General features: G+C 36.2%; 8 protein-coding genes across 9 annotated transcripts; 5 read left to right on the top strand and 3 right to left on the bottom strand.

Annotated features, from left to right (window-relative positions):
• The first annotated feature begins 2821 nt into the window (after positions 1-2821).
• LOC110848911 lies at positions 2822-4599 on the top strand. The gene is made up of 2 exons (XM_022096263.2): positions 2822-3010; positions 3087-4599. The coding sequence occupies exons 1-2, from the start codon at positions 2993-2995 to the stop codon at positions 3708-3710; spliced, it is 642 nt and encodes a 213-aa protein (XP_021951955.1). The 5' UTR covers positions 2822-2992; the 3' UTR covers positions 3711-4599.
• Positions 4600-4903: 304 nt separating this feature from the next.
• Positions 4904-5842, bottom strand: LOC110849011 (uncharacterized transmembrane protein DDB_G0281039). Its single transcript, XM_022096387.1, has one exon. The coding sequence runs from the start codon at positions 5840-5842 to the stop codon at positions 4904-4906; it is 939 nt and encodes a 312-aa protein (XP_021952079.1).
• Positions 5843-7365: 1523 nt separating this feature from the next.
• Positions 7366-9422, bottom strand: LOC110849010 (lactosylceramide 1,3-N-acetyl-beta-D-glucosaminyltransferase). 2 transcript variants are annotated; one of them, XM_035851590.1, is made up of 5 exons: positions 8945-9422; positions 8383-8877; positions 8083-8324; positions 7830-8016; positions 7366-7763 (listed from the first exon to the last, which is right to left on the bottom strand). In XM_035851590.1, the coding sequence occupies exons 1-5, from the start codon at positions 9069-9071 to the stop codon at positions 7507-7509; spliced, it is 1308 nt and encodes a 435-aa protein (XP_035707483.1). In that variant the 5' UTR covers positions 9072-9422; the 3' UTR covers positions 7366-7506. The 2 variants fall into 2 exon arrangements, with proteins under 2 accessions (XP_035707483.1, XP_035707484.1); XM_035851591.1 differs by having other exon boundaries at positions 8383-8865.
• A 1910-nt stretch (positions 9423-11332) lies between these two features.
• On the top strand, positions 11333-11988 carry LOC110848437. Its single transcript, XM_022095659.2, has 3 exons — positions 11333-11590; positions 11649-11771; positions 11850-11988. Exons 1-3 carry the CDS (start codon positions 11509-11511, stop codon positions 11948-11950), a joined length of 306 nt encoding a protein of 101 aa, XP_021951351.1. The 5' UTR covers positions 11333-11508; the 3' UTR covers positions 11951-11988.
• Positions 11989-12078: 90 nt separating this feature from the next.
• On the top strand, positions 12079-13218 carry LOC110848436 (succinate dehydrogenase [ubiquinone] cytochrome b small subunit, mitochondrial). Its single transcript, XM_022095658.2, has 3 exons — positions 12079-12305; positions 12389-12698; positions 12775-13218. Exons 1-3 carry the CDS (start codon positions 12212-12214, stop codon positions 12950-12952), a joined length of 582 nt encoding a protein of 193 aa, XP_021951350.1. The 5' UTR covers positions 12079-12211; the 3' UTR covers positions 12953-13218.
• Positions 13219-14760: 1542 nt separating this feature from the next.
• On the top strand, positions 14761-16214 carry LOC110848781 (ninjurin-2). The gene is made up of 3 exons (XM_022096100.2): positions 14761-15338; positions 15405-15593; positions 15674-16214. The coding sequence occupies exons 1-3, from the start codon at positions 15264-15266 to the stop codon at positions 15836-15838; spliced, it is 429 nt and encodes a 142-aa protein (XP_021951792.1). The 5' UTR covers positions 14761-15263; the 3' UTR covers positions 15839-16214.
• Positions 16215-18444: 2230 nt separating this feature from the next.
• Positions 18445-21415, top strand: LOC110848885 (integrator complex subunit 10). The gene is made up of 11 exons (XM_022096227.2): positions 18445-18679; positions 18752-18819; positions 18886-19022; positions 19099-19217; positions 19282-19487; positions 19559-19809; positions 19882-20053; positions 20121-20325; positions 20406-20624; positions 20723-20985; positions 21056-21415. The coding sequence occupies exons 1-11, from the start codon at positions 18530-18532 to the stop codon at positions 21219-21221; spliced, it is 1956 nt and encodes a 651-aa protein (XP_021951919.1). The 5' UTR covers positions 18445-18529; the 3' UTR covers positions 21222-21415.
• On the bottom strand, positions 21320-23138 carry LOC110848886. Its single transcript, XM_022096228.2, has 7 exons — positions 22976-23138; positions 22696-22841; positions 22488-22611; positions 22260-22402; positions 22064-22180; positions 21952-21997; positions 21320-21878 (listed from the first exon to the last, which is right to left on the bottom strand). Exons 2-7 carry the CDS (start codon positions 22807-22809, stop codon positions 21613-21615), a joined length of 810 nt encoding a protein of 269 aa, XP_021951920.1. The 5' UTR covers positions 22810-22841; positions 22976-23138; the 3' UTR covers positions 21320-21612.
• Positions 23139-23635: the final 497 nt, after the last annotated feature.

The following is a 23635-nucleotide window of genomic DNA, read 5'->3' as shown; positions in this document are numbered from 1 at the left end:
ATATTTTTATTTAAATAGTTATAAATAGTTACAAACTATGTAGTCAATTTTGTTGAAATTTCACAGTTAAATTTTTGTAGTTTTCAAAAAATGACATTCACATGACACATGTCCCTCCGACGCACAATTTCCAATTCCTTTTTTCTTTCTTTAACAAATCGAAATTTCTAACAATTGTCACATTTTTGTCAATTTCATTTCAACAAATAAACAACTTTCTAAGTACACACATTCACCCAGAACTCCCCATGTACACAAAATAAGATTAATAAGTATTAATTACCCAAATACAAAATACAGAAATAGCAGCAGGACGACAAGAAGAAAAAGATGCGAATTTAATTTATTACAATGTTTCATAAAATTTCTCTCTCTTCCTTTATTAAAAAATTGTTACTTTTCTTATACAAAAGTTAGGGAAATAATGGAATAAAAATCACACGTTTTTCGCAAGTCATTCAAATTACGGATTATAAATATTTCATATTTTGTAATTACTATTACCACTAATTGAATCATAGCTAATAAATTTAATAAGTGAATTGAGCATGAAGCTGTGTATACATGATGAAATAGTGATGTTGGTAACAATACCTACTCGTTCAACCATGGAGGAACTATTATGTAAATGCAGCATGCGAATGACACCTTGATTTTTGAAGTCATTAATAACTCATCCAAGCAGCAAACTCTGTGTAAAGAATGGGACGCATCTTTTCTTTGATGGAGCGTAGCGAAAAAAAATTGCAGGACGATTTGATTATTATAACATCTATCATATCCAAACCCACATTAGAAAGTTTGATTGAGCAGAAATATTGCCGGTAAGTGGATATTTAATAGTTAAATGTTTAAGCATTTATTTTTAGTTGCGGAGAGTCGTGGTTGTGGTTAGTTTGATTATTAATTAGTTAATAATAAATAAGTACGGATAGGTACCTAGATAAGTTAGTTAATGAATAAATTGGAAACTGAATTTTTATAAATTACTTATTATACAAATGCGTGTAAAATATGTATAAAATGCAGGAAATGTATGTCATCTTCCTGGAAATGTGGCAACTTGACGTCGTTGTTGATTTTGTAAATAAATTATCGAATCAAAATTTTCGGGAGGTGGGACTTCTTGTTCAATAAAAACAAATTTCATTAAATGATGCGAAACAAATTGCATGATTTCGGGCTCTATGAAATTATTTTAAATGTGAGGCTATAACCTGAATCAATTACATAGGTTCCAGGATGTTTTGGTATTTACTTAAGGTGTACGCACAAATATACCTATGTATACTATATTTAATTACCGATTTTATTCGTACCATACTTAATGAAGTTGAAAGAAAATACGGATATTGCACGAAAATATTTCCTGCAGTTTTATGTAATTCTCATGCATTATTCTTGTAAAATTCATTCCTAAGTCAGTTCTCACATTTCAATTTGAATAATAATTCTAGTAATAACTTAATCATCACGGATTATCATATACATACGTTACATTTCTGCTTATACATAAATTACATGATGAATGCAGTGGCATGTCTTGACCTATCCAGCAAATATGCAATTCGTGACATCCTCATCCCAAATTCCCAATACTTAATATTTATAATTGACAAGAAAAAGTGGAAAGTTTCAGTACATATCTAAATCTTTAAACATATCGTAAATTGCATATTCGACAACTTGCATCTAAAATTCGCAAACATTTAAACAGCAAAATCACCATTTCAACACATTCTCATCCCAAAAAGGAAAAGTTCTTCCTTCATTTCTCAATATTTCCATCATATCAATAATTTAATTACGATTTTTATCCCAGTCAGTGGCAGGTCTCTCATGCATAAAAACTGCGTAAACATCTTAATTACTATGCACTCCTGCAGAAACAAAAAAATACACCCACTGCAACAAATTAGCCATCTTTTGGCACTTGAGACGACATCATCATGCACTTCAAAAGATTCAAAAAGATAACGCATCACGATCGACATGTCATCATTATTATTATTACAGGATAACTTGTGAATTGAAAAATTTGAAATTTACACGTCCACATCTAATACATCAAGAAGATGGGACACTCCTCTTCTCTCTTGGCCGGAAGGAAGGAAGCAATTCAATTTATGTGCATGATGCATCACTATTTTAAAACCTGTACATATGCAAATATACATATGTACATACGAAGATGATGAGACGTCATATCTCACTCTGTGTTCAGATAGGAAGTGCGTTACTCATTTGCGAATTGCGTAATAAAAATGGTAATGAGAAGACCACGACGACTTCGTGCCTCACTGTTTAATATTTAATTGTGATGATAAGTATGGATGGATAGCAAGCATTTAAGCAACCAGTTTCATTTTCATGTATGCAGCAACTTCTGCTAGGCTTCTGTTACCAGTCTATGTATATCCGGTCAACTAATAAACATGCCATGGCCCACCCTCATCTTCTTATCGAATTATCAACAATTTTTCTTCATTACACAATAAAACTGAGCATGATATACAGTCGAAATAACGAAAAGTTATGCTAATCACAATTATAAATTTTGCGTTTATAATGGTAATTGGTAACTTAATAGGGCGCAATGCATCTTCAGCAGGTTTGGTCAGCCACTGACTGAGGATCGATGCCTATACTAATCGTTCCTCTATATCGTTTAAAATCTTCTTTTTTTCTGCGATACGATACGTGTAATCACATTTATTTGACAGGAACCATTTTTTTCTACTGAATGGGAAGAGGATGATGAAGATGTAAATATGAGGAAAACGAATGGCTTTAAGTTTTATAAAGCCGATGACGCTTCCGATTTTTTCATTCACTGTGATTCTTTGTTCCGGTGGAGGAAGTAGTAATAAAAAGATCGCCATCAAGGTGAAGGTGGTGCTATTGTGGTGCAATTAATTGAGTAATTAATTGATTAGTGACTAAATATTCGGGGATTTATTAGGAAATTAAGTGCGAGATTTTTTAAATCAAAATGAAGCCGTGTTTAGTGGTAAGATTGAATACTTTTGATAAGTGAATAGAGAACGATAAGAATAAATTGCTTATCGAGATTATCATGATTTCAGGTTTTTTCGCTCTTCGTCGTCTCTACGATGGCCCGACCTCAACAATCACAGTACGGAATATCTCGACCCCAACAATCACAAAGTGTCCAATTCGACGATGCCCTTAGCAGTTTGTCGCCATCATCGCCTCAATTTAGTCAATCTCAACAATTCAGTGGAGGAGCAATGATGGACCCTCACAGCCCCAAAGTTTATAAACACATCTCCATCCATGTCGCACCTCGCGACGAGTTTGAAGAAGAAATGCCCATGAAACGGGTCATTCGTCCGATGGAAAAACCAAACAAAATTGTCAACATCATCTTCGTAAAGGCTCCGAGTCACTCGTCCTCCGGCCAGACAGAAATCATCCTCCCAGCCCAGGCAGAAACTCGAACGGTCGTTTACGTCCTGCTCAAACGCCCCTCCGGGAACGATGCCAATGTCAAAATTCGTCAACCTAAACCAACCAAACCGTCGAAACCGGCCGTATTTTTCATCAAGTATGGTCAAGGTCAGCAAAGTGGTCAAGTTGGGGGTGGGTCAATAGACGACATTGCACAAAATACCATCCCCACCACAACCGGCAGCCAAAGTCAAAGTGGTGGTCAAAGTGGTCAAAGTGGTGGTGGTGGGTACGAGTAAATAATTAGCAACGTGCCATTTTTTTATCATTGTTGTTTTTTTCAGTATTTCTGTTACGTCTAATTTTATTACATTGTTATTCTTCCCGACTGTTGAAGTTTTTTTAATTTTATGAATATTTTGTGTAACAAACCTTGCCATTTTTTATGCAATTTTTTTTGCTGCCATTATGTTCCTTTTGTCACTCGAAGAATTTAAGTGGAGGTGCATGATCCGTGTGAGCTTAAACTTCTGTCAGTGTCGGTCGGTAGGTGTGTGAAATATGCTCTTTGAAAAATATGTCACAAGTTATCATCACACTTACCAATTCGATACGCGCTTATAAATATTTTCTATTCATGTCACATTATTATTACACTTTGTAAAGAGATGTGTTTTGAAATATTGTGACTCGCAGACGTTGCTCAAATCCTTTTCATTTCTCTCTCCGTTCTAAACTAAAGCCGATTACCAAATCAAAAACCATACGAACTGTTAGCTGTTGAGTGGTTTCGTTTGGTGCATATTCGAATTCGACAACGACGGCGACGACGTTGTTGTGCAAGCTGCGTCTTTTATTATTAAACCTGAGTGAGATGATATAATGCTTGCTAATTCTCCATTCCGTATTATTATTTTTTTTGCTATTGCAGACCTGTCCTCGTGCATTTATTGTGCTTGTTATCATCATCTTACGTGGTGATTGTATCAGTATTGAGATGCAATGTGGTAGCAAATTTGTGCAATATTTCTCAACATGTTTCTATCATTTGTTGGTCATTTGTTGGTCGGAGTATTGTTATCCGTCATATTTTTGTACAGAAATAGAGGTTAAGATAAACGCTTGTAAGTATTTATGAAGCAATGAAGATAATAAAAATGTTTCTGTGTGTGGTTAAAACGCCGTTTAGATTATTGTATTTTGTTAAATATTTAACTTGAACTCGACCAAGATCAGTCAAGAATCTGATCCCGTATTTTGAAGTTGGAAATTATGACAATGAATTATTGCAACATTTTCAAAAAAATTAATTAAAATCATTTACAAAATATTACTAAAATTTTCTTATTTTTATTTCCACCAGAGAATTTTTACATACCGTTGAACGAAACATTATTAAATGCTTATGAAAACTTAAATTAAATAGATAAGCACCAAATCACCCCCAATTACCCACCCATTCACCATATTGAAGATATCCCCAAATAATTGATTAATGGTGAAATTTCTGCAGCAATTTTCCAAACCCGTCGCGAATAAAGAACGAGTCAATCGCATGCCCAACGCTGCGACAAGGTCTGAACTTGCAGGAGCCGTAGTGGTCAAAGTCAGTCCTCTGTCTGGCGGTTTGGTATTGATTATTGAAGGGTGGATATCTCGGGTAGTAATTCGGCCTGTAGTACTGCTGCTGCTGCTGGTTGTAAAAATTGTTATTATTTGATGGATACCATGCTCGCCCTCCATTGTCGTTGTAATTGGCATGTCCGTGGAACAAGTGGTTGAAAAATCGGGAAAACTTGTTGGCAATTTTGTTAATTTTCTTCTCAAAGAAAAAGGGAAGATGGTGCGGGGTCCGGTTCGAACCAGGGGACGATGACGATGATGATGGTGGCGACATTGTCGTTGATGTCGTCGTCGTCGTAGGTTGTGGCGTTGTCTCGGTGGGAGGATTATTGGCGAAATTGTTGGGGGCGTTGTGGTAGTGGTGCTGAGTTTCAGTGGGTGGACTGAATTCTGGAGAAATGTAGAGCTCTGGGGATGAAGAATGGACAGGAATTTGATGGTGGGGCTGTTGTTGGGGGTAATTGTTTTCTTGATGGATTTGGTTCTGTTGGGGGATGTAGAGCTGTGGGGATGAAGAATGAACAGGAATTTGGTGGGGTTGTTGATGGGGGTAATTGTTTTCTTGATGAATTTGGTGTTGTTGGGGGTAATTGCTGTCTTGCTGATGATGTGACGTGACGGCTAGTACTTGTTGGTTGGCAGGATCGTGGAGATGTTGCTGGTAGTGGTGGAGTTGGTGTGGGTGTGGATGCGCGTTAGGATGCAGGTACGAATGTGGGGGTGTTTTTATTCCTTGAGACGTCTGGATTGTCAAGACGAGAAGGAGAAAAATCCCTAAAACTATCCGAGATCGTGGTAGGAATTCCATTTTTCTTATCTTAAGAAAACTAGTTACTAATTAGAAAACCGGAAATGAAACCTTTATTAAGAGAACGGTCCAGCGTCTCCTCGTCATTCAAGAAATCTTCTCCTCGACTGAATCTCACCTTCCTGAAATTCATCTTTATTTATAGATACATAAAAATTCGGCATTTCGGAGTGATTTACGACCCATCATCAGTTACTGCTATGATAATAAGTATCGCGTACCTACCCGCAATAGAACTAACTTATTAGCTACCTAAGTATTTTTATTCCATTTGTTATACCTGCCTCACACAATGGTCATGGTTTACTACTTTTTCGGTGTATGTATTGAACCCCCAGCTGCAAATTTGTCAATTGTTTGCGAATTTATCAATCTCATCCGTTAACAATAAATCGTCTAGAAAAAAGATCATGCCACGCCGAAGCCACGCACCTCGCCGTCTTCCTTTTCATTAAGAAACGGTATTACATACATTCATCGCTACGTATTTATTTCGGAATCGGGGGAACCGACCGACAACAAAAAAAATCGTGTAAATGATTACATCACGCCGACGAGTGGAAACAATGTCCATAATTGGTTCGTCTGACTTTCCTCTGTCTGTGCAAAAAAAATTCGCGATATAAATTTTTTTACCGGTCCAGGACTTCTGTCTGATTGTCTAGTAGATAAATTAAAAAATATATGAAATGCCGCAAGGTTTCCATTACATTTTTAATCACCTTCACCATTCATCATACTTAAATTAAATATTTTCTTGCAATACCGTCAACAATGACGATGCAGTCGACTACTGCAAATAATTTGGCAATGTATGTATTGTTTATGCATATTTCCCCGTAGGGCTATTATGGGCTATACATAGAATTTATATAATTAGTATTCTCCCAGCCCCCAGTTAATGTAATGTAATCTATTCACTTATCAGTCAACAGTGTCAAGTTGCACATTATTTATTGCCCAATAGTTTTTTTAACGTAATGATTTATTATTGTGATTAATTGGACATTGATCTGTAGTGCAATTTACTTGTTATTAGTATTCTTTTCACTGTGTAAATAGTTTGCGCAACTTTTAGCAATCTAATATTTTTAGCACTAGTATTGGCAAAATTTGTCTGTGTGTAATCTTTCATCTTTTATGTATAAGCACAGTTAGTTTAGCACATTTTGAGTATAAAGCCTTGAACTTGATTATTGCAAATCCAGGGTTATCCTAACAATTAATGTTTTTTTTAAAGTAATCTCATTTCCATAAAAGACTAATCCTAAATTTAGCAAAAGTGCATGCATATTGTTTTAATTATGACTTGCTATCTGATGTGCTTATACGACGATTGGTTGGCTAAAACTCATTAAGCGTTCAAGTTCGGCAAGATTTTAGCATGGATATTTACCAAGAAGTAAATAATACCAAACTCAACCGATATCCAGTCCAGTTCAAGTTCACACAAGTAGTAATGCATCCACACACTAATTAAACATCTAGTTAGTTAATGTCCAATTAGCATGGAAAGAAAGAAATTAAGAAATGAAGGTTATATTTATGTAGGAAAAAAAATTCAGAATAAATTGTAAAATTTTGATTTTTATCGTAAAATATATACAAAATTACAACAGATTTACATCAAAAATAGTAGAAAATGAGGAAGATGAGACGGAATTTTAGTCTTCTTTTGTCCTCCTCCATATACAAATCGTCCTCCCCATGAGGTAATTGTACCACACGAAACTCATCTGCACCGCGGACCCATCCGTCATTCCGGCCATCACGGACGAGTACAATTCGCATGCCGACAATTCGACGGGATTTTTTATCTCGTTGATAAAACCTGGCACGTCCACCCTCGGGATGTTGAGGTTCATGGCGGCGAAACCGTTAATGAGAACGTCTTCGAGTGGGATGAAGGGCAACTTTAGAGCTGGAATGGAATAAAAAAAATGTATATTTCATGAAATTTGCAGTAATTAAGACAAAATTAATGTACCTTCGTGAAAGAGCGGCCTCACAATCCCCATGCTCATGAGGTATGCAGGACCGGAAGTAAAATCAGGATATGGAATATCTCTCGGGTAAATGTCATACTTCAAGTGATGTTTATGACTCTCATTTCGTTTGGGGAGGTGACCACTGAACACGTGGCCGTAAATTTTAGGCTGTTGTTCATCGTCATCCTACAATTTAAAAATAAATAAGGTTAGACAATCTTGCCATGATGGAATTTATAGTGAATTGCACACCTTGATTGTCTCGATGAAATCCAAAATCTTTGGAATATTAAGAAACATATCATCATCGGTTTTTAAAAAGTATCGAGCCTTCATACAGTACGTGGAGGCCCAGTCCAACATGTGCAAAGTTTTCAGGGTAAGTCTTCGATAAGTGTCGGCAAAGCTGCCGATTATGAAGTCTTGATATAAATCAATCTCTTCTGCCAAGGCGTGTCGCATACTTTCGTTAAACTGAGAAAGTAATGCGTCTCCTAAAAAAATGCAATTATTAAATCAGGTCTCGAAATACAAGCCAGACCGTTTTCGTACCTACGACAAAGGCAAACTGGACATCGTCCCGTTGACCGTAATGACCCCACGTCAACCTGACATTGCTCCTATGTTGGAAATTATCTATGGCTGACGTCACTAATATCAAAAGTGTGAGATTCTTCTTCCTCCTCTCGCACAAGTCTTCGTTCACATGGGAAAAGTTTCCAGTGTAATATCGCTTCACGAATAAATGTTCGGGAACGTCACTCCAATCGGTCACGTGTTTTGAAGTTTTTCCCGATTCTTTCAGAGTTGAAGAGAAAGCCGAAGGGATCGTGATGGAGGACGTTTGCGGGGGCAGGACTGATTTGTAGGAACGCTCCGTCGTCAACGTGGGGAAAGGGGTCGAGGTCATTACTGGCTTTAAGAGTGTGGCCGTTAAGAGATTCGACGGCGGAGGAGATTCTTCGTCAGGTTGTGAAAGAGATCTCTTTTTTAGGCGAATTCTGCTCTCTGAATATTCAAGCGGAGGGGATGAGGCTGGATAAGAGGCTGGAGATTTAAGAATTTTGGAATAAATTTTACCAATTTCTGCATGCGATAGGTGATAAGTACTTACATAAGGGATTGTTCTTCCCATCCCCGTAAAAAGAGAGATTAATCTGAATAGCGGAGTGTAACACGACGACCAATATGATCACTGATCCTACCACTAACTGCTTAAAATATTGAACACTACAGGCCATTATGATAACTTTGGTTTGGGTTATCAAAACAATTAAGTCAAAATTCACAGTAAACTATGTGATAATTGAGATTGTTGTTGTGCACCAATTAAGGATTCGTAAGTAAATTCAGAACTGTGGCAATCGCACCCTCTTGGAATCATGACTTATCCAGAGAAATTTGAATCTTTGACATTTATAAAGATTTCAGATGGTTGATTACTTTTTCAAGAATTTTCCAAAAATTAATGAAAAATGCAGTTTTTGCACTAATTCACAATTCAGGTGCACCTTTTTGAATGGCCAATTATTTCCAATCTATGAAAACTGAACCCGCATGGCTGCGTCCCCCAATGTTTGATCGTAACAACGCTACCTGGTTCCAAGATGTGGACATCATATACTTATCCATCCTTGAAATGATGACCAAATCGTTTAACGCTAATGAAATCACGGCAAAAGCATTGAATCTGCTTCATTATCACGCTCTCTTCATAATCGGGTTATTCTGTATTACCTTATTATTCTCTCCTGTCATGTTAATTACACTATTTACTTATGATGATGATGCCTCCTCTCGCCAGTCTTGCTTTTGGATTGTTAATTCATTCCTGCTTCAAATAAGTAATTACAAATTCATACCCGTCGTCGTCCACATCTTTGCCAATTTTATGAGACTCTACTTTTTCCATTGCATCCTCATTTCATTTCATAAATTTAATTTACTTATTTACCGTCCGTCTGCCGCATACATCATGAAAATGAAAAGAAACAAACAAAGAAGGTGGCGTAATTTCGAGTAGCGAAATATATGCAGTGCAAAATATGCCAGTGGATCGAGCGTAATTTACTATTTTTAAAAGTTCACAACATACATAGGCATATCCTGGTTTATTTCCATTTCAGAATATCTTGATGATTTTAGTGGCCTTGATAAAATTAAACCGTTCTGGACCTTGTATGATGTCTTGAACAATGAAACCGCATTTGTGTCCACGTGTTTGAAGACGACATGCTCATGGTAGAAAATTCTACGTCACGGTTTTTCTAATCTACGGGAAAGTCCTGCAACTTTAAATGGTAAATAGTCAAGCATTAATTAAGCGTATTATTATTCAGCCAGGTTGACCGGCTCGCATGTAAATATTTCGAAATGATTCCGAGTCGAAATAGACGATGACGTGGGGGTGTGAACCCATTAAATTCTCATCTTATTGCCTTCAACAAATCAGGCAAGATGTCAATATTTTCCATTATGTGCTGCATGTCGTGGTCCGTCGGATGTGAAACTGATGGATGTGAGGTAACAATAACGAGACTAGATCGAGAATGTTGCAATTGTGAGACTGAGACTGAATTATTCACTAGTTTTGCTCAGAAGCCGCTTTCAACCGCTTTCAAAAGGGGTGTAGAACATCAATTAGTTGAATTTGTGATGAGCCATCGTCTTAATATGCATACATATAAAATAGCCATTCGTCGTTTGTCTGGCTGCATATTTGTTAATGAGGACTTTTGGCTATCTTGGTCTTATCAGAGTTGCACGATTTCTTCCACACACACTAGAGACGTGACTCATTCATTCATAAGATGGAATTTACTTGCGAGTGGTCTAGGAAGAAATGGTGACAAATACTAGAATTATTTTTGGGCAATTAACAATCTTATCTTTTTTGAGGCAAATGAATGAATGATGTGTTGATGTGTCATCACGTGGACTAATTGAGACGGGTGCACCTTGAAAATTATATTTTCTCACATTTCCCAAGTATGAAGAAATGGAAGTATGCTTATCAATTTATTCGTTATATAATTCCAGCTTTATTTCAATTTCCAACACTAAACACAACCTTTATAGATTTACATAAAATTGGCATACGCACATACTTATTCCGTAATTCTAGATCAAGAATAATTATTTTTTGTCACGTTTCATTCTTCTAATGCGTTTCATTTCCTAGTATTTAATGTAATATTATGGGAAAACGCCTTTAGAACAAAATTCATGATAATTATTTCTAACCATGAATTCGACTTATATAACTCATTTCGTATTGTCAATAATGAAATTCTTAGGATCATCAAGTACACAAACTGTCAAAACTTTTGCGTTGGTGGTCAATTAATGCATGCAAACACCTCAAAAAAGCCGGATATCAATACAAATGTGAATAATTAATCATTCTGCGTTCTATAAAATAACCCGCATCTACTTAATTGCATCAGAAATTTATACACCTTCTTGTCCACCCTTTGATAATATCATATTGAATCATGTCCATAATTTGCAAAATCATGGTGTGGGGAAGAAAAGTATGAGTGAGATTTGACGGGTGCATTGATATGGTGGTCGCGTAGTACAAAGGAGTACGTCTGGGGCTATACCGGGAAATGTTTCCTTCGATGGAGACCGGGGTCACCAAATTTTTGCACTATACCGTTATTTCTCATTCCTACAATGGTCACTCTTCTCATTTTTGGGGTCGTACATCTCCCCGAAATAGAAGCAGTAACACCACCCCTGGATGCGGATCAGTCTTGTAAGTTTTACGTCCCAAATAATAATTTTCTCTCTAAATTCTGATAATTCCCACACAGGGGTTGCCTTACCGGGCTGTACTTTGGGAAAGACACTCGCTGTTATGTCCCCCCCTCCGGGGAAGACCACACAAAATTGCCACTGTTGGGGTTTTAGTGGCTACATTTGCGAACCCGTACCAAGTAATACAGTAAATAATTGCCAAGCAAAATTAGCGTGTTTTTTATGCTTACTTTTCATATTCGCGTTTACTTTTCCAGTCACGCTATGTCCTTATGGACCTACATTTCAAAACAGAGCGACACCTCAAACATGCACCTGCACTACTCCGACTTCTACCAGCGTTTATACGTGTGCTTAAAATTTGTTGTTGAATTTAATAAAGTATTATAATGACCGTAAATTTGCATAATAATTAAAAACCATGCTTTGCGTATTGCATAAGAATTACATGAGACCAATTCCATCGTCCCCTGGACAAGAGTGGAAAGCTCAAATCCGGGCGTAGTTCTAATTCTGTTTTATCTCATACCGATTTGTCATTTGTTTCACATTTCTTTAAAAAAAAGTTCGGAAACTTTTATAGTTTCCGAAACAAGGATCCTTTCTCAGGGGAGTCATCATGAGTTTGCTGGGAATTATGGGGAGTGGCCACCTCTACAGGTTGGGATGCACAGGAGCGCTTAATGCGGCCAAGATTTTGGCTGCCAATCCAGGTAATAATTTAATTTAATTGTGCTTAGTTTAAGTGAAATAACTTGCAATTTCGATTTATGATGAATTTATTTGTCTATTTCAGGACAAACATCTACCGCCACATTGCCCTCATACGCCAATGGGTCAGGTCACGTATTTACGGCAAAGTATTTACATACCTTGCAACAAAATAAGAAGAACAATAATTTGGGGAACATTACGTCCTCTGTCGCGATAAGCAAATCAATCATCAAAAGTCGAGCCATGTCAGCAACCGGAGATCATGTCAAGTTGTGGTCAGCGGAACGTATCGTGTCAGCAAGTTTGATCCCCATCATCCCCTTGGCGTTAGTCATGCCGTGCGCTCCGTTAGATTACCTGCTCGCGTTCGGACTTACGGTTCACTCTCATTGGTATGTTTAAACAGTTGATGAAAATAATTAATAAAAAAACTTGATAAGCACAACTTATCGGTATTTTAATTTCTAGGGGAATCGAAGCCATCGTCCACGACTATGTTCGACCCTCAATTTTTGGTGAAACCATCCCCAAAATATCTATCGCCTTGGTCTACGGTTTAAGCGCTATGACTCTCGGGGGATTGTTCTACTTTATCTATTCCGATGTCGGAATTGGTCAAGGTGTCCGGATGCTGTGGAAGTTGTAGAGAAAGAAGCTAGTGCTCCGTGCTAATGTTACTATTAGTATGTAAAGTAAAAGTCATCCATTTGTTGCTCCCATATGTAAACACAATAGAGAGAAAGTATTTAAAAATTGGTCTCTGATTCTTGCCTAACAAAAGAATGTAGCTTTTCAGATCAGATTTAGTCATGAAAATCTTCCGTTTCCCATGTGGAGCATTCACTATTATTACACAAAAATTGGAGTACCTACTGCAATTATGTGAATAAATAAATGTTACGTCAAACAAAATCAGTAGGACGTAATTCTTTCATTCTTCACGTAAACTCAGTCACTTATCGACCATTATGTTCAGAGATTTCTTTACAAAATCCTTGCGGTTCTACGAGCGTCATATGTTCCACATTTTTTCATGGAATCATCCAAAAAACCTGAGTCAACTTATTGCACATTTGCGAATAATGGACACAATGGCTTCGACACATGTGTTCATATTTGTCAATATACAAACTCTGGCAATTATTTTAATAACTTTCCTATTTAATGTATGAAAAAAAAGATTGAGGTATCCAACTATCCACCACCTACTTAGGACTGCTCGTATTTATAAAAGTCAGAGGAAAAGCGATGTAAATTTCTGCTAATAAATTAGATCATCCTCGGTGTCGCTTGCGATCACAATTTAGTTACCGATTTGATATTGAACTTGGAGGACACAAAACGACAGGATTTGGATTTCATTTATTTTGCGCTATTATTTCTGGTACATTTTTTTAAAACAAATTGTGGAAAAATTTGTGATAAATCTAACTCTAAATTTTTATTTTTTTACATATAGAAATATTGACACCATGAATCTGCCAATTATCAGTGTCGTGGCATTGTCATGCATTTTAGTTGTCACTGCAAGTCCACTCGTTTCCAGACCCCATAACTCTCACGATAGCAGTGAAAGCAACAGCGGAGAAAGCAGTGAAGAACAACTTCACCAAAAATTACCAAGCACTACGACACGCCGCCCCACAACGACGACGCGATCGACGTCAACGACACGCCCAACCTCGACGACGACACGTCCCACGACTTCTGCCCAAATTGTTACCACTTCCACCACCACCAGCCGACCCATAGTTAACAGTCTGACCGATATTTTAAACGGAAATTGTCCAAGTGGCATGGTTTTCTCGGCGCTTGCTGGAGATTGTGTTTCTGTCTTCGGTGGTGGGAGTGGAATTGGACGATAATAATTTATGACAGAAATAAAAATATATTTATCATAATTTGCGTAGTTATTATCATTTCCACAAAAATTTTACCTGTACCTGAATGATTGGGTACAAAATCGGGTATATCATCTCAATATTCACAACCGGTACGAAAGTTATGCATTGCTATCAAAATCAAATGATCCTTATGCAATAATTATAAATACAACACCAAAAGTGCACTTATCAACAAAATTTAAGACTCAACGAAGGATAATTTCCCGATAACCAGATCAAACAAGCGTTCGAGATAAAAATCAAATCATTAAATCATTACATTCTGACATTGACTGACCAAATCACTTCATTCATATGAAATACACATAGTAAACCAATATTTTCATTTTTTTAGAAGACACGACATGCAACTGTGCTGCAAATTATCTGCGTGGACTAGATTCATGTATGAATCGGATATCAGTGTCGATAATATTTAACAACTGCACAATACGGTAAATATTATTACGGACGATCGACTGACAAAAGAATGTTGCACGCGTTTTAATCGATCCATCCATCGACTCATCCTGGCTTGTTGCACTGAATTGATACAACTTTAATGATTAATGACCACTACTCATTCCTATTTCTGTTGTGCTTCGTCAAATGTCAAAATCACCCAGGTCCAACTTTTGCAAAACAAACTTACAAGCAATTTTCATGGGTAAAACCTCGTCGTTTTCCGTACTCCACTTCAGTAGCATACTTACTTATACCATACAAACTTTTCACAAATATATACTCTTCTACTTACGTTAACACAAAATATACAGGATCCACGGTTAACACCAACGCGCTGTATTTTTTACACGGTGCGTTTTTTATAAACATTTCCCGAATGCTTCTCTGATTAGTTCGACTTTGATTCTGTTCTGTCTGTGATTCATTCATTACACAATATGCATGTTGTTCATCTTATTATAACACGAGTGGAAAACAGTTGTAAAATGTGATTTTATTAGAAACACGGCACATTTAGAACGGATCTTTTTGATTTTGGTTTGACAGCGGTTGGCTTTTAATACGTACATAAATCACATTAAAATACTCAAGAAATACTCCAGTTCACTCATGGAATCGAACAAAGTTCACGATGTCACGATGACAAGTGGGGACGTTGAAGAGGAAAATGATGGCGTATTAAAAGTAAGTCATACATAAAAAATAATCCAATTATTTACATAAATTTGAATATTCTCGTTCGTTTGGTAGGACGCTGTCCTTGGCTTTTTGGGAAGTTTTAATTCATACGCGACCAAAAAGACGGCTGGTCAAGGGCTCCTGGATTTTGCCCTGTTGGCCGCAAATATTTCGAAGCTACAGGATTTATTCAGGAGAAAGCGACGCGATGCGGTTTTTTACGTGCTGACCACGATTATCTGCGTTTCCATTGCGTTACAGGTAGAAAATGTGTAGATAATTTTAATACATGGCTGTGTTCTGAAAAATTTAATTAGCAAATAATTTTTTGCATGTTTTAGCTAATTGTGGGCGTCATGATGGCTGTTATTGGAAAGATGAATCTCAAAACGGAGGAGAATAGGAAAAAGGCTAATTTTCTTAATAACGTCATCACCGTTCTGCTATCGGTTATCACTTTTGTTAACATTATCATCTCCGTGACCGATGTGTCCGCTGGGGATTAGGAGGAACATTACCAAAAATATAGATATTATTTCCCAGTTAGTTAATTGCTATTAAATAGTATATATCTTCCGGTTTTGTATAACATATGAATGTTGTAGGAATCTTATGCAATTTGTAAGAAGAATTTTTATTTGACAGAATTTGACGTGCTATTTACCAGCTTAAATCTTCAGTCCATTTAATTACTTCATTAAGTATAATTTTGACAATGTCAACTAAATTGCGAATACGTACACTTGTTATTTTAATTAATTTAATAAAACCGTATTTAATATTCATTAAGGAAGTGTTTTTCATGACAGTATTGTAAATCTATGTATGTACCATAAAAAAGGATATATTGCAATTAAATACTTTCTTCCACTGAATGCACAATTTTTGAGTTAAAATTTGCAACTCCATGTGTATATGTATATTAATTACAATTCATGAAATTTCACTCTTACGAGTTTGCAGGAGTTTGCAAACCAACTTTTGCCTTGCTACATTTTTGCCACTGACAAACTGTCACCGAATTTCCTACTGAGTAACTCCACGAGATATGGTAATGAAGGTGATTCGAAAAATCGAGTTTTTTGAAATCCTTCTAGCATGTGTTGGGGGACCATAAAAGATGGTCAAAAACCGTTGTCCGCGATTTTTGAAAATTTCGATGGGGGCGGTAGGAGGGGGAGTGGTTTTTGTTGAGATCCCACTTCTAGTCAGCGGTTATTGCACCTAGGGACTCCAAATTTTGCACACACATACCTTGGGAAAACCAAATCGCGGCTAAATTGCCCTAATTTTGAAATAAGGTCATGGTGACCGTGTGTAGGTCAAAAGGCGCGATACCTTAGATTCGTCTGAATATCGTCATGTGGGGTATCGTTTTAAAGCTAATGATGGTACGAATGCTTGGGAATCAATAGCGCACCCCCTCGACCTCAGCGGAAGGTCATAGCGCCGTTTTAAGGTCAATATAAACATTTTTTTATTTTAGTTTTATTTTTTTAGTATTTGTTGTTTGCGCACATACAAAACTGTTAGAATGAAGCATTGAGTCTACGATGTGTGCAATTAATGTATAATGCAGTGTTATGAATCATTGTCATTTTGTAGTTGTCGCGATTTAAGTTCGACATTAATTTTTTTGGCTCGCATGAATTGTTTTGTTTGAAATACTTGCATAGCTATACTCTACTTGTACGCATCATTCAAGCGTTTGTACTCAACAAATTCACGAAAAATTTATTTATTGTGCATAAAATTTCAAGTTTTTATTATATCTTGTATTTGTTTGTTTTTGTATTTTTGTTCCTGATAAGCAGTATTGCTATCCCAATACACCTGAATGAAATGTGTAAATATGTATTGACTACATAAATATATTAATTACTAATTTTCTCAATTTGCGTGCTTACATAATGTTTTGCTTGAACTCCGTGGAAAATTGACAGCTTTGGCCGCAATTTTGAACTCGAGGCTGACTGATATTTCGACGACCTCATTTGCAACTGTTTCATTTCTATCTTTTATATCCTCGGCAGTTTCCTTCACCTCAACTAAAATTTGATTGAGAAGGTCTTATGTTATGTTTAATCACTATGCCCATGGATTTCCTATCGGTCAAACGTATGTGGAGAAATTTTCTTGATTAATATGTGTAAGAACAAATACAAGATATAACAAGATATAATAAAAACTTGAAATTTTATGCACAATAAATAAATTTTTCGTGAATTTGTTGAGTACAAACGCTTGAATGATGCGTACAAGTAGAGTATAGCTATGCAAGTATTTCAAACAAAACAATTCATGCGAGCCAAAAAAATTAATGTCGAACTTAAATCGCGACAACTACAAAATGACAATGATTCATAACACTGCATTATACATTAATTGCACACATCGTAGACTCAATGCTTCATTCTAACAGTTTTGTATGTGCGCAAACAACAAATACTAAAAAAATAAAACTAAAATAAAAAAATGTTTATATTGACCTTAAAACGGCGCTATGACCTTCCGCTGAGGTCGAGGGGGTGCGCTATTGATTCCCAAGCATTCGTACCATCATTAGCTTTAAAACGATACCCCACATGACGATATTCAGACGAATCTAAGGTATCGCGCCTTTTGACCTACACACGGTCACCATGACCTTATTTCAAAATTAGGGCAATTTAGCCGCGATTTGGTTTTCCCAAGGTATGTGTGTGCAAAATTTGGAGTCCCTAGGTGCAATAACCGCTGACTAGAAGTGGGATCTCAACAAAAACCACTCCCCCTCCTACCGCCCCCATCGAAATTTTCAAAAATCGCGGACAACGGTTTTTGACCATCTTTTATGGTCCCCCAACACATGCTAGAAGGATTTCAAAAAACTCGATTTTTCGAATCACCTTCATTACCATATCTCGTGGAGTTACCCTACTTTACATTAATAATTTTCATGTTACAACGTTAGTTAACATTCATGCATGCATCATACACAAAATGCAATAAAATCACTTACTAAATTGATAACTTTTCACGGGGAATTTATGCAAAATGTATGAAATTCCGAATTTCATATATTTTTGCATAAATCCTTGATAAAAACGCATCCTACTTTTTACCCCGTCAAACCGGGAATGCACTTTGTATGTGCACTCTTCTTTCACACTTTCACACTGCACTAGAAATTTCCAAAATTAGTCAGTTAATTCAAAATGTTGCGACGAACTTCCCTTGGGGAACAGGAAGTGGTCAACTTCATCATTCACAAATGTAAGGAGGCCGAGGTCACAAATCCTTACGAGGCGAAAGCTTGGCTTCTTACCGGAAGTCGGCTAACTTCGACAGCTAATTTTCTCCTACAGGTAACTAATTTTCCTAGATGATTGTTAAATACGGGTCGCTAAATTTAATGATTATCATGCTATTCATTCCAGTACGAAGCTTACCAATTAGAGAAGCGACTTAAAAATGTGGACGGCACGGCATACGCTTTCGATCAATTGTACGACTAAAAGTATAATAATTTAGACGAATGAGCATGTTTTCAATTAAATTTTGTCAAATTCAGGTTTCGTAAGTTTGGGAACCACATTAAAGAGGATATCAGCGAAATGACGAATGCCGTCAGAATTTCCACGCTGTCAAAAGGAAAAGAAACACTGGATCAGCAATTTCTAAATAGCGTGTTTCAATCATTGTCCAAAGGTATTTAAAAAGTTATCATTTTGCATTAATCATCATAAAGGAATAAATATTTAGAAAGTATTTATTTAACTTTTAGAAACTCAAATGGAAATTCTAATCCAATGCACGGAATTTGCTCATATTTTGTTTGACAAGTGTCAGACCATGCTTCTTCTTGTGAAATTATTTCCTGACACGATAAATCAAAAGAATGGGGTTGGTATTCATTCATCCAGAATTTCCAACATTTTATATTTTGATCAAGTTAATTTTTTTGTAGGAAATGCTGTTCACATTATTATCTTCATCGGATGAATCAGATGCATTTTCCACATTTCGAAAAATGCTCGTCGTAGAATTGGTGCCTGCTGTTTTGCAATTGAGTCCAAATTTGACCCCGTCTCCCCGTTTCGTAATACTTTTGAATCAATGTATCGAGTATTATGTGATTGCACAACAGCACAGTGACACCTTGGGGGATGACAGGTCTGTTTATTTACTATGATTTTATACATACATTTTGGAATTTTGTGACTTATTCAAGTATTAATGAGCAGATGGGAAAAATTGTTTCAAATCACTGATCAAATTGGGGGAGCATTACAGTGGAGCATATCTCCATTTTTTCAAAGCGTTTCTCATTCATCATCAGGAACAAATAGTTTGGAATCTTTATATCAAGCACTACAACTTGGATTTCAACATAGAAATCATTATTCCACCACGGAATTGGCGTATATTACCGTTGTCGTTTTCCTCCGGTGTATTGTGGAGTATTACGAATTACTTAGAAATAGTTCTACGTTTGGTAATACATATATAACAGACTTGTAAAAATGCATTTATTCGTTTGCTAATATTTTTGGTATTCCAATTTCAGGAGGAAAAGCAAAGCTCGTTCTGGTCGAAGTATTTTCACCACGACCCCATATGAATATAAATATAGACCCAAATCTGCCCATTTTGGCCAGTGTGTCCCCCTCAGTTAGTGGAAATCAGAGTCAAATCATTCAACACTTGTTGACTTCTATCAAAATTTGGGAGATGGTCAGGTTAGTTTTATTAATATTCTAATTACTTTTACAAGATTTTACAAATTCGTAAATTTGTGAATTTTAGTACCCTGAAAGGCGAACACATTGAGAAAGAATTTTTTGAGATATTGTACTCCATGAAATCTCTTAATCTTCACAACTGGGATGTTTTTAAAGAGTTCCAATCAGATTATTCAACCTATTGTGGGCAATATTTTCAACAGAATGTTGGGAATATGCAAAGTTCACTCAAAATCGCGTCCATGTATTGTTCGTTGAACAATTTTAAGGTAAACGATATATAATTACAACTCTTATTTTATTATTGTGGATTTTACGAGTTTGTAATGACACATATTGTGGTTTTTAGTCGGCTGCAGAGTTCTGTATTAAAAGTGTGGCTGAAGCTGTTCAAAAAGATGGCGATTTTGGAAACGGAAGCAGAGAAGACTTTAGTTTTTACAACCCACAGGTTTACAACACTGACATAAAAGGAAACTTCATTTTTCAAAGGAGGGTCCATTTCCTTTCTGATAATCGAGCAGAAGTCTTAGGATATGCTGCCAATATTCTTATTCGTTGTTTTCACGTATGTCAACTATTGTCAACATCTTTTCTTATTATTTATTGTACCACAAACCTTGCGCTAAAATGAATTTTATGCAATACTATACATATTTTGCACAGGAGTCGATCGATGCTGCCAAGGATGATAGATGCATTGGTCATTTGCTAATATTGCTACAACTTGAATGGCCTTCTGGCCCTGCGGAACTAATTTTTACCCATATTTTGGAAACGATAAAACGAAACGGCTCCTTCCGATATTTCCCATTCTTCTCTGAATTTGTTATCGAGCCCGATTTTCTCGAGACATTCATGTCTATTTCTAACCATCAAAATAAAGCTGTTAAATTGGAGTTATTTCCAGCTGCGGCATCATCATCTGGGTAAATCATTGACAACTTATCAGATAATTAATACCCAATGCTGACATTTAACAAAATAACCTTTTTACAGAAGGCGAATTGGTACTAGAGGAGTCGAGAAAGGATCCAAGACTGAATTCAGAAGTTCTATGAAACGACAAATGATGAAAAATGGAAGCCAAAATTTGGAAAGTTTAATAGCTAGGTTTTTAAACGAAAATGAAATAGATATTTTAAATTGTTTTGATGATTACTAAACACTTGTATAATTGTTAAAGGTAATGTGTAATGAAAAACGTGTTTAAAAAAAGTGAAAAAAGTGTGAAAAAAGTATTTTATTTAGTAAGACAAAATGCACAATTTTAAGTAATTTATTTCACTAAATTTTTACTGAGATAATTGTGACTTGGGTACAAATTTTTAATTAATAAACAGATTATAATTATGTAAATGACATAGCAAAAAATAATTACTGTTCAGATTGATCAAAGCAATCATAAAGCTGAAACTTTCCAGCGAATAATAATATTTGGCTACAAAGGACCTTTGTAGAGGAGGTCCTATTTACGTTCGTTCCTAACATTTTTTAACGAAGATATAACAATAATTCAGTGCTGTTTTTTAAGTGGAATGCAATTTTGCTAACTATTAGTCCCGAATTTGGTTGTAGACCGGAATTGAAACTGCTGGCTCAGCATTCAATTCGTCCAGCCATGACATGACCGATGACGCGTCACTTTTTAGAGTTTCCGGAAGGGGGCCCGTCGTTTCCAATGTCATGGTCGATTTCTTCGGCTTATTTGCCAACGCAATTTGTTCTTCGAACGTGAGCTTTTGGTTTTGGATTCTCTTCATGGTCTCAGCCGCAGCGACTCCCATTTTCTGAATTGGCACTCTGGGATCCATGAGCGGAACTGAAAATCATGGGGCGTATAAAATATTATTCAAGTCATTGAAGTCTAATTAGCAGCACAATTAATTCAGTACCTCCGTCAGCCGGTTCCAGAAAGCCTTTCATATAGGCTTCACGTGCCTGGAAAAAATCCTTGCATTAGCATCGATTTTCAAATTGCTTTCTCTCTACACATTTTTATATTACCTCCATCAGGATAAGTTTAAGCGGATTCGGAGAATCCTTGTCATCTGGCGTACAGTTGATTACTGATTGCATGTCACGTGTCAAGTTGTGTATTTCTCGAAGTCCATAAGCACTTACCTGTCCAGATTACAAAATATAAATTGCAGATCGAAACATTAACAAATCCCCTAAATTAACTAATAATAAATAACAATACAAATGCATATAACGTCTCCTTCTCCTCCTTCGAGTCCAATTTGAAATCGACAATTTTCCTACAGCTCAGTAGAAAATGCCCCCAATCTTTCAATCCAAGTCGCTTGAAATCTACGTCATACCCTGCTCCGTTCCGGAACTGGCCTAATAATTAATAATAAAATATTATTCCAAACATACATAAAACATTCATTCTTACTCATTACGATCACATTTTAGTTAAACATACTTCGAACGTCTCGAACACGGACGCCACCCTTAGACACTAAAAGTGTCAATCGCAAGTCATTCTTACACTTTTCGTAGTATTCCTGATCATCATTTCCTAGAGTTGTTGGGTTGAAAGAGATCAACTAATAAACAAACAAATGCTATCAATTTTCTGAATTAAGTACTACCGTTAACTTTACAAGCAATTAGGCATACAAGGTACTTACATCGTTGAACTCCATGAGGCTGTATCGATCGGTGACCCTTCGTCCCGGCAGTGATCCGGAGGAGGAATTTGCCGCACCTCTCGCCCCTCCACCTCCACGACCTCCTCGACTCATCGTGCCCTTGATAAGTACTGACTCACTGATTTCTAGATGGTGGGTAAATAAGATACTTATCGTAAGGCTCAAGACTTACAATGGCAATGAGATAATCGATTGACTAGATTTTTATTAAAAGTTTCAGACAAGTGTCAGTGAACAGAAATAATAAACAAAAACTCACGAAATACGGTTAATTGTATTATTTGCACAGAATAGTGTAGTTATTATTGGCTTGGTTGACGTTTTTAGTACAAAAATTTAATCGGAATTAATTAATTGGAATTGCAACGTCATTCGTCACGTCAACGATGTTGTTTGTTTGCTATCAGATCAGCAAGCACCGGCTCTAAATACCCCGCATTTTTCCTTTGTCTCTTTAGCTTCACACAGGGCTTTCGAAAAATTGCATGCAGTTGCTCATTCTTCATTTGTGATTTTTGAAAAAAATAATTTAATACATTTTTTTTAAACTAATAATTAAAAAAAATAAAACATAACATCAATTTGCAATCGAAAATATTTCATGCTAAATGTCCACTTACATATTTGCTTACATATTTGGTGGAAAATAAAAAAATGTATTAAAAACACATTTCATGCAGAGAGCATCAGGATATTTCAGAGGGTACATTTTTTGCTACTAAATTATTATTATCCGTAGATACACCAAAACTAGCATATAGTGTGGATTTATATAAAGACAAACATCAGAGAAAGCTAAAATTGTTTAATTCGATGACTAATTTTGTACTTACATATGTACATACCTTGATTTATTTACGTAAAATTTCCGGAAACATCGTGCGCAAAATTTATTTGAATAAAATCATATCAACTCGTG

The sequence above is a fragment of the Folsomia candida genome, unplaced genomic scaffold (genome assembly GCF_002217175.1).
Source record: "Folsomia candida strain VU population unplaced genomic scaffold, ASM221717v1 Fcan01_Sc004, whole genome shotgun sequence".
Classification (NCBI taxonomy): domain Eukaryota; kingdom Metazoa; phylum Arthropoda; class Collembola; order Entomobryomorpha; family Isotomidae; genus Folsomia; species Folsomia candida.
This window is presented reverse-complemented; position numbering and strand designations above follow the sequence as displayed.